This window comes from Calypte anna, chromosome 3, assembly GCF_003957555.1.
Source record: "Calypte anna isolate BGI_N300 chromosome 3, bCalAnn1_v1.p, whole genome shotgun sequence".
Taxonomy (NCBI): Eukaryota; Metazoa; Chordata; class Aves; order Apodiformes; family Trochilidae; genus Calypte; species Calypte anna.
Genome location: NC_044246.1, coordinates 34,923,795 through 34,938,558, shown reverse-complemented (window position 1 = coordinate 34,938,558; position 14,764 = coordinate 34,923,795). Strand labels below are relative to the sequence as shown.

General features: G+C 36.3%; 1 protein-coding gene across 2 annotated transcripts in view; it reads left to right on the top strand.

Moving 5' to 3' along the window:
• The window catches only part of PRKN (parkin RBR E3 ubiquitin protein ligase), a 710,558-nt gene that overhangs the window by 255,094 nt on the left and 440,700 nt on the right, over positions 1-14,764 (top strand). For both annotated transcript variants that reach the window (XM_030448441.1, XM_030448442.1), the window contains exon 4: positions 791-909. In XM_030448441.1, the coding sequence (XP_030304301.1) occupies positions 791-909 (119 nt within the window). The remainder of the gene's footprint in view (positions 1-790; positions 910-14,764) is intronic.

Below are 14,764 nucleotides of genomic sequence, written 5' to 3'. Positions count from 1 at the left end.
CTAGATTAAAACCACAGTAGTAATCTTCCATCATTTTCTAAGAAATAGTAATTCCCATCTTTAAAAGGGGCCCACTCAAGACAGTGATCAGTATTGCATGTGAAATCAAATTAATTAGCATTGCCCCAGGCTTACAAAATTCTCTCTATATCACCCTCTGTTCCATAGTTTCACAGAGCAAAGTGTTTTTCAGTTCAATTTTCTTGAAAATTTACTTGGACTAATATCTTGGCAGCAGTTAACAAGCTTTGCTAGGTTATGCCACTGCCAGCGAGAATAAAGAGATGGTTGCCAGTCTTGTATGAACAAAACTAAATTTGCTAAATTAAATATTTGTTTTCTTGCTGTTGTATCAGAGAAACTAATCTTTGAAATGTCATCCAAGGAAATTTTCATGTAATTTGAATTCACTAAAACTTGCAGGTAGACAAATTTAGACTTGAAGTAAGATTCAGGCTGTGGAGAGCTCGGGGACTCAGGCTCATGCGTCACCTGCCAGAGGTTACATCTGGTGCTCCCCAGTGGGAAGCTTGAACTAGAGAACAGGATGCATTTTCTGGGAGTTATGGTGTAGTTCACCTATAACTCTTGATCAAAAAGCATGAGCTACTGAGAGGTGCTAAGAACAAGACCAGGCAAAGTAAGATTATTGCATTGTGGTCTTAAAATTAGTCAATCTATTTTTTTTTTAAACTTATCTCAAAGTCAAATAGAAACCTTTCATGACAGTTTGTTACTGGTATTCAGTATACATAAAATAGTTTTGTTTGTTTTTTTTTCTTCCTGACAGGTGCAACTGGATACAATAGTTTTTATGTTTTTTGCAAAAATTTCTGCCAAGCTGTTAAACCTGGGAAGCTGAGAGTCCGCTGCAGTGTGTGTAAACAAGGAACACTGACGTTGGCGAGGGTAAGTATTTTTTGTTTGTTTCACAGTTTTGAACTACCTGGAAATTATATATCTAGTATTTTCTATGTGCATACACATGGTTATGTATATATGTATTTATACTTAATCTTTTTTCTTGACGTTTAAAACTGAGTAATTCAAAGGGCTGAGGAGATTTCACTTGATTTTCTCTATTACTTGCAGTACACACAAGGAACACATTGCAGACTACAGCATCAATCCTGTAAATGCATTCTTAACTTAATATTTTAAAGGCTAATGATTAATGTGGTATGTGAAAGATATACAACTACATGTGTGTAATAGGGTTGGAATTACAAATGCTTCTACAAAGCTTGGAGCAGCTTTTAAGGCCACAGAAATACCTGAATTCTGTTGATTGTGGCCATTATGGAATGAGACAAGGAGGGATTAAGTGGCTGTACAGTTGAGAATATTAATCTCACCAGCCTAACTGCCACATTTAAACTCAGAGAAAAATTATTTTTCCTGGACAGAAATTTAGTAGAACTGTCAGGCTGGGTTTACATCCTAAAACAAGAGACTTTTGTTTCACTTGAGTGTGCAGTACTGTGAAGTGTTTAAATATTTTTTTGGTGATTTTCACTGGTTGTGCTACAGGCAAATGAGAGCTTCCTCTCTTATGCATCGCAGTGTTTGTCAACCAGATTTGTTATGTGAGAGGCTTAGGTTTTGCAGCTGGCTGAACCTTATTGTGCTCTGGATTATGGAAGGCTTTCTCTGGTATTTGACACATAAATTTAAGTTTTTAAATTTTTCTTTTGCTGGGGTTTAAAGTGGTTAATCTCAGCTTCATATTCTTTATGTAGCCCAATACTTTGATGTGTTTACATGTAATAATAACACAGTGAGAACCTTTAAAAAACCCGACTCCTATATTCTCATTGAAAATAATAAAAAAATTAACTGTAAAGAATAAATTGTAGCAATGCTTATACATATCTAATTCAAAAAGCTACAAGAACAAACTCCCTTAAACTCTGTGTGCTATTCCTGAGTTACCTCTCTGATTTATTTCAGAGGCTTAATAGTGTTGCATTTTGTGGTGTTCTGAGTGAACACATCTAAGGGAATTTGTTTTCTGCCAAAAGCTGCATTTAAATTTCGGTATTTATTATAGGCTTGAACTACATACAAACCAAGATACACTAATGACAACAAAGAGAGGTTGCCATTAATATGCATTTCCAATGGTGTAATATTTAGGATGGATAAAACCACAGAGGACATGGCGTTCATCTTGAATACAAGCAGTCAGTGCTGCTGAAAGACACTGCAACTATCTCTAGATAATTTGAACCTAATGTATTGCATTGACAGCACACAACATTTTTCCTTTGCTAGACTAAGTGTCTTCATTCAGTGTGCCCATTTTTGGCAATTACCTGTGCTGTTTGGTTTGTATTAAGCAGACTTAAATAAATTTTGAAACTGTTCAGGTTTTTACAGTATCTTCTAGACAGTGTTCTTCATTTTGGAAACTTAAAATAGAAAAACACCTATTTATTGCCTCCCAAGAATTCCTCATAACTCCAGGAAAGAAAAATCTATTATGAAAAGTAGCAGTCTGACATGTTTCTAAAGATACTTTATCTGATTGTCTGGAATGCACTGGGGGCTGCATTCTTCTGGCAGATACAGGGTCAATAACACAGTAAATATACACAAGCTGATAATTTCCATTGAATAAGCACAGTGCAGCTGCTTCTTTTCTTCTATTAGCATACTTTAGAGTAGTTTTGAAAAGAAAGTAGCTGGAAATTTGTAGAGAAAGCATTTGGTAATTTCAGGATTGGTTAAAAAAATCCCAGGTTTCAGAAAGTTTGCGAAGATATTTTCACATAAAAGTACAAAAGAGTAAAATAAAATATCTTTTAGCAACTATCAAGTAATACTATTTTAACTGATTTAGTTTTTAAATAATGCTTGTCTATGAAAATAATTCACACTTAAGGTTTTTGCTACTGTCTCACCAAAGCAATGTAAATCTATCTGTTACTATTCCTTTCCTTTTAAATTTGAGTTGGGTACAGTAATTGAGAAGAGCGAGTCTGGGCTGGCAGTCATCAAGGCTTCCACAGAGCAGTATCTGGAAATAAGTACACTTATTTCCCTGAATGTGCTAAGTAGAAGTCAGTTTGTTTTATAATTACCTACCTTTTACCTCAGTCCTGTGATTATTAAAATTGGCATGTTCCTGGACCTTGTGACCTCTTCTTACTTTCTGGTCCATCTTCCAGGGAAACAGAATATAATTCCAGTTGGGGAAGTCTTAACTACCAGGCCCATTTGATATTTTTAATGCTTTGTAGAAACCTCTCTGCATTTATGCTAGGCAAAAGAGTGTTCTCACAGCAGGTTTGTTGTATTTGCTCTGCTTTTTTTCAATGCATTGCAGACTACAGTAAGCAAGTTAAGTCCAGCTGAACGTGTTGTTGTCAATTTCATGACTCTTGTGTACATTAAAAGAAAATCAGTGGATTTAGAAAGTTAGCATATTACCCCAAACCCTCTATCTTGCTTCTCCAATAGCACTAGACTATGCCACTGAAGGCATAGATGATAAACATCTTCTCTACTGGTAATACAGTTATTTTCCTTATATAGATAACTTAGACAAAATAATGTTGACATAAACAATCTATAAGAAAGTTTCCCTGTACCACCTTACGACGGATTTTCCAGCAAACCTATTTTCTTTTAAGATCTTTTTTATCCAATTCTCCATAAACTGTGCCTGACCTTTATATGGCAACACATCATATTTCTTTAGAAGCTCCCTTGTGTCATAAGCAGCAAAGCACCATATAAGCCAGCATTTGTTATGCTAATTCTTTTATTGAGATGAAACTGAATACCTGTGTAAACCCCACATATAGCTTTGGGCATCCTTAACTTACTCTACATGCTAATCCTTTTCCTACTAAAGCCACAAATGACCAATCTAATTAAATTGAGCTCTCTTTTTCCATGGTGTGTTAACTGACATTTTAAAATAATTACCTATTCATTTAAACAGTCGTATTCTAAAAACTTATTTAACTGTCATGCCTATTTGCATAGCATTATTTTAATATATGATACCCGTAATAAATTTATGATACTATATTTCTATGAAATTAAAGATCCTACTGTTTTTATTTTTACCAAAGACATCAATCTAAATATTAAATTTGTGATTTTCTAGATGACACTTAGGCTGGTGTTTTATGAGTATTTCATATCCTAATGCCAGACTGATTTAATTATAAGAAAATATCACTCACTGTAAAAGTATCACCTCTCCCTAGTTTCTCTAATTAATCAAGCAAAACATCATTTCTGGAAAGACTGGAGTGTGAGAGTCTTATGTATACTACTTACAAGCCTACAAGCAAATTTCTTTAAATAGCCCGAAAATTTTAGTCATTGTTTTCACACTGGCTTGTATCTTTTATTGCTTTTAAGCTTTTAAAAATATTCAGTTCATTTATGTACAATGCTGGAATTTGTTTTGGTAGCCATGTTTCAGATAATTCCTCTTTCCTGGAAACCAAACCAAACCAAACAAACAAAAAACCAACCAACCAAAAAAAAACCAACAAAAAAAAACCCCCAAAAATCAAATCAAAACAAAAAAATTTGGTAATACTAGTTGAATGTTCAGTAGATCCTCAAGTACAAGCACCAAAGGAGTTTTGCATACCTTCTCCTGTAGTTTTCAAGTGCTCCTTATATCTCAAATCATAATTTCAGATCTCAGTCGAGAAGGGGAGAGTTTATTCGAATCTGATTTAACAGCCTGCAGCTGAGACCTAGTTTCTGGTACTGACAGCACATCTGGATTTTAGGCAGCAGCTGGTGCATGCAGTCCTGGTGCTGACCCTGCCCTCTGTGCTCCAGAGGAGCTCTGGACTTCATGGGTTTTGTTCAAGTGTCTCTGCCACAGAACCTCTCTTTCATCACTCGTTGTACCAGGGAGATTGCTTTCATCTGTAGCTTTCCATCTTGAAACTAACAAAGAGACACTTGCTGAATTTTGTTTCTCTGGAACCCTAAAATGCTTGTTATTTAGGTAGCTTGTCACCATAGGCTGTGATACATCACAGAAAAGCTCTGGTGTCTGTCAAATGCCTTGAGGTGACTGAAATAACAGGCCATAGATAGTTTAAGTGTCCTTCCTAATAGATGATAGTGTGGTATTTTTAATTTGATACTTTCATATTTCGTAGGAAGAGAAAGACCTTTAATACAGTAATTTTCTTTGAGTTCTTCCCTTTTAACTCCATTTTAATAGTTATTTAAGCAGGATATTATGTTTGGGGTTTTTTTATGAATATGAACTTAGCAGACATTTTCAGTAACATAATATCAAAAGGCTGTTTACTTTTGATCTCTCTCTTTTTAATTTAACAGTGTGAAACTCCATTCCACAGTGCACTACCTCTCACCACTACTCATTTCATATCACACATTTTTCTGGAATTCATCATTTCTACCCTGGCTTGGTGACAGAGAAAGAAAGGAGTACTGCTCACTACACTGAAGCAAGGCTAATTGAAAGAGAAATAGACAAGTAATACCCCTGAAATTACCTAGCCCTTAGTACTGCTGAGTCAGCTTCTCCTGCCTGCTGGTTACCACTTCTAGGGTAATATTGCAAGCAGGTAACAAAAACCCCAATGTCTTTGAAGGTAAACTGAAAAATAAACTCCACCCAGTTGAGTGCAGTGTGATAAAACCTGATCTCATTCATCAGCTAGGGAGATCTTAAAAATGTGATTGAATTTTTGAGACTGGATGATGTAGGTGTTTTTCTATCTGAAATTATGTTTGCTGTGAGGGTAAAAGTGGGTTTGATACATCCTAGTTAACACATAACACCACTGTGTATTAAAATACTTCTATAGAATGCGGTGCATAGGAAAATTATCATGGTAATGCATCCTCCTTGGCCAAACTAACAAATGTGATGCAACCATCTATTGTTGGGTTTCTGCTAATGAATGCATTAGTACAATAATATGTTAATTTCCCTTTACTTGGATGAAAAAAAGAAGAAAAAAATAATACTTGCAGATTAGTTAATTATACGTATTCAATGTATGCTCGTCTTTCTACACGAGTAATGAAAAATGTCTCAATTCTGACAACTTGGATATCACCACTGGGCATAATTTAAATGCTGTTTAGAGGTGACCAGTGCAGAAAAAAATCTGGGTACTAATTTTTTCAAGGGTTCCATTACTTATATTGAGTCAGCATACTTAATCATAAGCCTATTTTGTTTCCTAGCGAACCAGTGATTTTTGACAATAAGGGTACATCTTAAGATATAGATACATTGTTGTTGTAATTTATGATAGTGATGATTATGTGTAGCTCAAGCCCAGCTGTGCCAGGATGCCAGAGAAATTCTAGGTGTATTCTGATCCTTTCCCTACCTGCTACTGCAGGCAAATGCAGTCTTTTGTGCACTTGTTTCTCTCAGGACCTGACCTGATGGTGCCAGGCCTGCTGAATATGAACTGCTGAGACTATTAGTGCAGGACTATGTTATGATTTTAAGTCCTGTTTGCCCAATTCCATGCTAAAGTAGACACAAAACCTCTTATCCCTCATGTCCATTAGATAGTCTGAACACTTTCCAGTAACAAAACCTGTCTCAGAAGGGGATATTTTTCAATTTTATCAAGGATTTTATGCCATCTACACTTCCTTAATGCTCTCCTGGTGCTTGCAGTGGTTTGGTGCAGGGCATCAGCATTACATAAATAAGTGCTGAGCTGACCAAGAGTTCAGAATTACTGGTGAAACTTTCCCAAGAATGAGCATGTGGGGTCTGTAGCTCTCAGTCTGCCTCTGCTAAGCCAATTTTAAGCCAGAAAGCTCAGCACTGGGGGACTGCCAAATTATTTTATAACCATTTTGCTCTTTCCTCTATACTTCTTTCTTTGGCTCTGAGCCTCACTTCACACTGAACCCCTTAAAGGAAAGCCTTGCTCTTGCATCTGCCTTACATAGTGACACTGCTATTGAGGCTGGCCTCCAAAATGCTAAGCTTTAACTGAACAGCTGGGTGGATTCAGAAGGCTTGATAAAGCTTTATTCAGTCTTTTGGCTACCTCTTTCATTCCTTTTTCCAATATCCCTTAAGAAAAATTTCATTACATTGAACAGCAGATGTTTAATTTATGTATATACAGTAAATGAAAACAAATGTATACTTGATTTATGAAGACAATTCTAAAAGACAGGAACAATAATTCTTTGATGCAAAATAAAGTTTCCAAAGAAAATGGTTTTGCCTCTGTGTAGAAAAAGTAATATAGGTTTTTCTTTCATTTTAATGAGCTGAGAGTATATTTTAACTTCTAATTCTATTAGAAACTCTGAGATATCTATGCATGATTTATAATATTTATTGCAGTATGTGGTTTCAGTGAGTTTACACGCTGAAAAGTGTCTTAAAAGCTGGGCAAAAAAATCAAAATCACAATAATTGGAAATAGGGAAAATGCCTTCAGTGTTATGTACCACCCGAACTCATGCTGTGAACTAAACTTGCCCTTTTATGTGGAACCTAAAGCAGGTTTTTCCAGCCCAGGTGACAGCAGTCACAAATTAAAAGGAAAATAGTTACTGAATGTATTTTCAGACAAGACTTTTTCATGAGTCTGTGAGTCAAATGTCTCATGAACCCTTTTTGCTAGAGAAGACAGATGAGTGCCTCGCAATATAGATGAAGTTAAGTGTATTCTGTTCTTATAGTTGCTGTCATACCACAGAAAAAAAGGCTGGCAGAATGGTTGAGGTTGGAAGGCACATCTGGAGGCTCCCTGGTCTAACCCCTCAGCTCAGGCAGAACCACTCAGAGCTGGCAGTTCAGGACCATGTGAATATCTCCAAGGATGTAGACTCCAGACTCTCCAACCTCTCTGGGCAGCCTGTGCCAGGGCTCCGTCACCCCCACAGTAAAAACATTTCTTATGTTCAGACAGCACCTCCCATATTTTGTTTTGTGCCCATTGTGTCTGTCACTGACATCTCTGGAAAGAGCCTGGTTCTGTCTTGTTTGCATCATCCCTTTAGTTATTTATACACAGTGGTAAGATCACTCCTAATGTGTATTTAAGTATATCACTGAAAGCCTAGGGCTAGGAAAAAATACTATGGCTCAGAGTAACACTTGTTTGACCCAAAATATTTTTTTTTGTTTTAATTGCTGTGGTGTAACAGTGCACAGTCTCTGAATTGTAATCAAAGATCCCTTGACAAATAGATCCTGTCTTTTATAACTCCTACTTTTTGTGAAATCCTTAGAAATTTGGAGTCCTTACTGTTGAGTGGCATGGGATCATGTATTCATGTAGGTCAGATGATAGATTTTATCTGTTTCTTTCTTTTATAGGTTTTTTTTTTGTTATTTCTTTTCACATTTTTATACCTTTGTGTTTAGATGTATATAGTTTTGTTTTTTTTTTTAAATACAAAAGGTAATACCAGTATGAGTAGTAACTGGGTCTTACTCAGCTTTAGTTTGGGCTGCTCATGAGGGCAGAAAAGTAACCAGGGAGGGACTGTTCTTTCCCTCTGCTGGCACATGCCCAGACAGTATGATCTCAAAAGGGGGTTATGCTGACCTGTGAAATTAAGAGTTTGCCTATATTTACTTTACATCTTTTGGCGTATTGATTATTTGCATCTTTGTTGTCATTGTCTTGGCGAAAAGACAATATAATGTGTAAAGATGGCCTTCTAGCCATGCAGTAACTTCTCCCTTCACAAATGGGAGGAGTTTCCTCTCATTTCTCACTAAGCAAGTCCCTCTCTAAAGTTTCTTAGCCTTTTATGATGAAAGGAGATACAATGAATATTCACCAACGTTTTAAACATTAGAGGCATATCTATTTGTTGGCCTCTTATGCTGTATGTTCAGTATATTCAAGTAAATCCTTGGTCTCTCATATGTATATATATATGTGTGTGTGTACATATTTAACATTTCAGATCCCTTTTTCTGCTCAGTAAGACCATAATATGTCTTGCTGGGATTTATTACAGTACAAGCAAATCTTGGACTGTGACAGAGGTGTTTTTTTTAGTATGGCAGCTGCCACTGAGATTCAGATGTCCCAGTGCATAACTCTTCTCATTAGCTTTCTTTATTAAAGTACAGCCAAACTTCTGTCTTCCTAGTATTATTCCTTAGATAGCTGTGGGTTCAGAGAGATCGTGCTCACACTACTTTATCTCAGCAGTTTTCATAATGATGAATATTAATTCTGAAGGGTCAGTAATTTTTTCCTAATTTTTAAGGTGATGAAATATCTGATGTCCCACCTGTCTCGGAAGGAAAAAATAACTGTATTTACTTAAGGTATTACAGTAGCAGAAATATGAAAAGCCAAACTGTTTTCTTAAACATCTTCCTTCATCTCCATGAAGAAGCTGCTGTAATTTCTAATTATTACTATTAATTATGTTATACTAATCACTTCTAATTAGGTGATTGATTAAAACAGTTTAAAGTAACTGTTTACATCTAAAAGAACTATAAATAGGTCTCTACCTTATTATGGAAGAAATCCCTCCAAATCTGTACAGTTTTGTCTCATGTCTGAGGTCGGGGTTTTTTTTCTGGTATTGGACTGAACAAGTTAATGACAATGTTTAGGGTACTTAAACATGATGTAAGTGAAAACTCAGACTTCTATAACTAAAAAGGTCTAATTTTAAGTTATATTGATAAGACTTGTTTGGACAGGGTTGTGATCTAGGGGTATTAAGGTCAAACTCGTTAAACCTTTCCTTATTAGTATAAAACTTCTTTAACAGGATGCAGTCACAACCATGGTGTAATGTTGATTTAATTTTCTTGGTAGAAGTATGCAGGGTTCAAAAGGTTTCTGCCCTCTTCTTGAGGAAGTTTTCTGAGGTATAAATAGGTCCTCAGGGACTTGTGGTGTTGCCCAGTTAGTAATTCACAGCTAAATTGTTAGTATTCATTTAAGTTTTGCTGCTGTAAGCACCTGGACAAAACAAGACATCCTTGGTTCCCTGTAGTAATTGCCATATGTTTAAAGCTTGCTCCTTATGTAGGAAAAACCCACTTGAATTCAGTGGTATATCTTGAATATAGAAGAATATAATGTTTGGTTTTGGTGGTGTTTTTTTGGTAGCTGATACCTTCAGTGTTAAGAACTTCATTATCTTAGGAGAGTATTTGGTATTTTTCTGTTTTTAACTGACCAAATATAAATTTTCTGTACTTGGTATAGTGACCCTCTTCTTGGGCAAGAGCTCTGAACATGAGAACATTAATAAGTCACAGTAGTTTAACTGGCTTTGTTAAAAGCAGAAATAAAATTGTGGGAGTGCTGCAATAAGCATGAGATATATTTTGAAAGTAAAAATAGCAGTCTAATGCTGAAATAGTGTACTTTTGTCAAGATAATATACATAGACTTTTCAAACAAGGGAAAATACTTCAGCTGAGAAGAGGGAAATTTTTAATTTCTATTTAGCCAAAGCAATATACTTCCTAGAATGGCTACAACTACCTCACAACTCTAAAAATGCATAGAGTGATAAATGAGAACAATCTGTCCTGATATAAGCTATTGTTTTTACTATATGTGCAACTCCTACCATCATAGGATTGCTTTGTTGGCTGAATGGTGTTAAAATGGCAGAGTTAAAACAGTACAAAGTTTGGGCTTAGACACAGAGCATGAATTTATATAGTTTTCTAAGCCAAAAGTAGTTGAATATATTAGACTTGATAAAATATTCAATTTTAAAAAAGAAATCTCTACATGTAAAGATTTTTGTTGGAATAAACTATCAGGCTGTGTCTCCTAAGAGAATGAGAGAACAAACATAGCAAATGGCTGAAATGCCTTTTTTTACACCAAAATCTGTTCAGCCATAAACACTGAATACCTGAATCTAAGCTTTATGTTGTTTGCATATACTGGCATTTAAACTTACTGTTTGGGGAGGAAGATAAGACACTAACTGCAACTATAAAGACATTTTCTAGCTCATCTTGGAATTCCTGGCAGTGATGTTAACTTTAGGAACTTTAGACCTTAAAACAATAGGCTTAAGCTTTGACCAGTGCCCTCTGTTGAGACAGTGTCTTGCAATATTTAAATAATATTTAAAAGTTTGTATTTCTTAACTGTGGCTCCAATACTGTGATGTCTGTACTGCTGACCTGGTACAAGCAACAGCTGTTTTTGTTGCTGCATCTGTTCATGGTGATACACAAGCAAAATAACCTTGAGTGCCCTTGCCAGGGGCAATCTGTCTCTCTGGTTAAGATGGGTGGGCACATTGTCATAAAAGATGAGCTAAGATAGTATCAGTGGTGTTAGTTACTTGGATTTGATCTTAACATATTCATTGGCTGTTTATGACGTGATGGTGGCAGCATTTTACAATTGTTTTGAATTCATCTGTACATCCCCACGTTCTGTATTTATTGCATTTTTATTTTGAATTCAAGCTGTATTCATTAGAAACTGTATGTTCTGCATTCATTAGAAACTGTATGTTCTGCATGTCTGTATTTGTCCATAAGCACCACTCAAAGCTGTTGAAAAATCATCTCAGTTTGGCAGAAGCTACCTGTTCCAGAGTAAGGTTCTGCATTTTAGCTGATGCTTCACGTTCCTGTAAAGAACAGCATGAGGTGTTTTTGCTAGTTTTCGTCTGTCTATCTTTTAAAATAGCCTGCCAGATGAAAACAGAGCTGTCTCATCCCTACTCCAGAGTGTTGCTGAGGGAAATGTCCAGAATTTTGAAAAAGAAAAATACACTAACCAAATGTAGTGCTTTTTGTCTGTTACCAATACAGATGTCATACACAGTAGGGCATATTCTCAGAAAACAAAAAAATATTTCTCTGAAGTATGTTGGTTCTCTCTTGCGTTGTGGCTTGCCTCTCTGTTCACATACTACCACCTATTTGGCTAAAAGGGTGTACAATTGTACACAGTCTTCATCTGGACAACACATTAATTCTGGATGTTAATATTTTCACTGTATATTTTGAGTTGCTTGATTTTAAAAATGTAGTTTCAGGTGGAAGAAATTAATTCCTCTGAAGTTAGGTTATTCATTTCAGTCAGATCTAATTGCTTTCTTGTTGGAAAACAGTGAGGGAAAACTAATGCAACCAATATGGTTGGTAAACAAGCTTCAACTTTATTACACAGTAACTTTTACTTATATAGTGTTTCTGTGACCACACCCCGGCCACCACACATCAACATAATGTTTTATTGGACACCTGGTGTGTTTACCTGTAGCACAGCAAATTTTGCCCAACCCATCTAATGTTATTATGATATATGATATCATATATGCTATATGCTATATGATATGTCTCACCACCCTGTTGAGCTGAGACTTAAAACCTGACGAAGAGGAGGAATCTACCACTTCCCCTGGGAGACCATTCCAATGTCTGACTGTCCTCATAGTGAAAAATTTTCTTCTTGTGTTCAACTGAGATCTCCCTAGGAGCAACTTGTGCCCTTTACCCAATCTCTTCTCCATGTGACTCATAGTAAATAGTAAATATTTATTGAGGATGAATAAAAACTAAACTAATGTTGCTTCACTCCTGGGCTTTTGGAACAGTGTAATTTTTTTCTTAATTTGCCTGTTGCTCTTGACCTTACTCTTTAAAGTGCATTTCTAATTACTCCGTTGGTATTATAATATATTAGACCTGATTTCACCCTGTCCCTGTGGCTAAGCTTGTTAAAAAGAATGCAGGACAAGGCTGTTCAGGTTCTAAGCTGTGATCAAAAGTAGGAGCCAGCAGGTCCTTTGTTTCTGCTGTCATCTCCTGCCTCAGGGCTGCATATTTGCTAGTGTAAAAGCTCTTTACTGCAGCTCTGCCCAAATGATGAAGGCTAAAATTGCTGAGCTTGGCATTTTGACGAAACAGTAATTTAAAGAGGAAATTAGCATTCAAAGAATTTATTTACTTCCACTAAAATGAAATATCTAGATTAAGCTACTTTTAACCTCTAAGCTACTTTTACTCTTCTAGAAAACTTTTCTTTCAGTTAGACTTTAAAGTTTCTCCTCTACTTTTACTTCTCTCTAGCAGACCTCCACTTGTAATTTCCATTGAATAGAGTTGATGTTTCTAAGATTTCTTATTTAAAGTATAACTTGGACTTGAATCTAATCTAAAGTTTTGGCCATAAGCAGTCTATTCCTGTGTATTTTAGGAGGCCACATAGCTACAATCCATTTTGCCATGTATTCCTGTCACGGTTTAACACTGGCCCGGCAATTAAACCGAATAACAGACGCTCTCTATTAATCTGTCTCTCCTTGATAGAGAAAGGAGAGAGAATAAGGGAGAGAGACTTATGGGTTGGAAACTAAACTACACAACTTTAATGAAACAGTAATGATAAATAGGTAAAATTACTAAATATATACAAATATACAGGAAAATGGAAACCACATTCCTCCCTCCTTTCCCCCAATAACTCTCACGTCACCACCGAGGCTGTAGGGCAGCCCTGGGAAAGTCCAGGCTGGACTCCTGGAGTCGGCAGCAGTCGGGAACTGGAGGCAGGAACACACAGATATGGGTTGGCACGGATCAGGACCACAGGCACACGAACAGACAGGATCCTTCCAGGATGCCGGGTGAAGGAAGGGAAACAGGAAAAGATCCGGCTCGGCCCACGTGATGCCTCAAATTTATACTGAGTGTGACGTATATGGGATGGAATACTCTGTTTGGTCAATTCTGGCATCTATCTTGTCCGTTCCTCCCTAAAGGAGGGTTCAGGTGGGACCTCTTTACTCCTTCTGGAGGGTAAAATGTTTTCCTTAGAGCTGATAAGAGTCCTTGGCTCTGCATACCAGTCTCTAGCAGTAACTATAAACATTGAGTGTTATCAGTCCTAAAAGCACACACACTGCATGAGAAACTTGCTGTTAATTTCAGCAAATGCAACTACTTACAAGGGACTTAGCTAAAAGCAAAAGTACAGAAACAGAAAACCACTTTTATCCTGGCCCAAACCAGGACAATTCCCTGATAAAATTAATCGGGAGGCCTAGATATTTGTATGTGTTTGTCTTAGGGGAGAAGGGAAAGGAGGAGGTGGGATATTAAAAAGTAGTTTGCTTTTATCCAGCACAAATACTCATTTTGTGCTGGCTGGCTATGTTTCTGCATGAACAATGTCATGTCATAAGAAAATAAAGGTAAAATTGGATATGGGCACTGTTATATTCTGTTCTTTCCTAATGCTAAACTTGTTGAATGCCATAGTCTGTAGCTATAATAAAAATGGCTAATGCATAAATGAATTCTGGCAATTTTAAATAAAATTTTAAAACCTGATATGGTAGAAAAGAATGGTAAAAGGTAACCAAGTGTGCAAACACTAAATGAAGGATTATCCTTATTTGTGAAAAATCCATTCCAGCGAGAAATTGAACTGAGGGCTTCTTTCAAAAAAAAGGGCTACTGTAGCTAGTGAGCCAAATCAGCACCTGTTTTTATTGCATTTACAGTAATAAGGTTATATGACACCCATAAACAATACACAAATGAGAATAAATATATCTGAGTACTCTCTTCACCCTCCTCTTAAAATATTTTCCTCCAACTATGAAAGTACTGATTATGTCAGACTTTTGAAACTGGATGTGATCAAGCATATTAGGTGTGATGCACTTCATTTCTTAGAGCATATTGGATGAGCAGCCTCAAGTCTTGTATGGTATTTCTACCTTGAAGCAAGGATTTTCTGTACAAAGCATAAATGAATGGTACATGCGTAAATGACTAACACAGGTAACACAG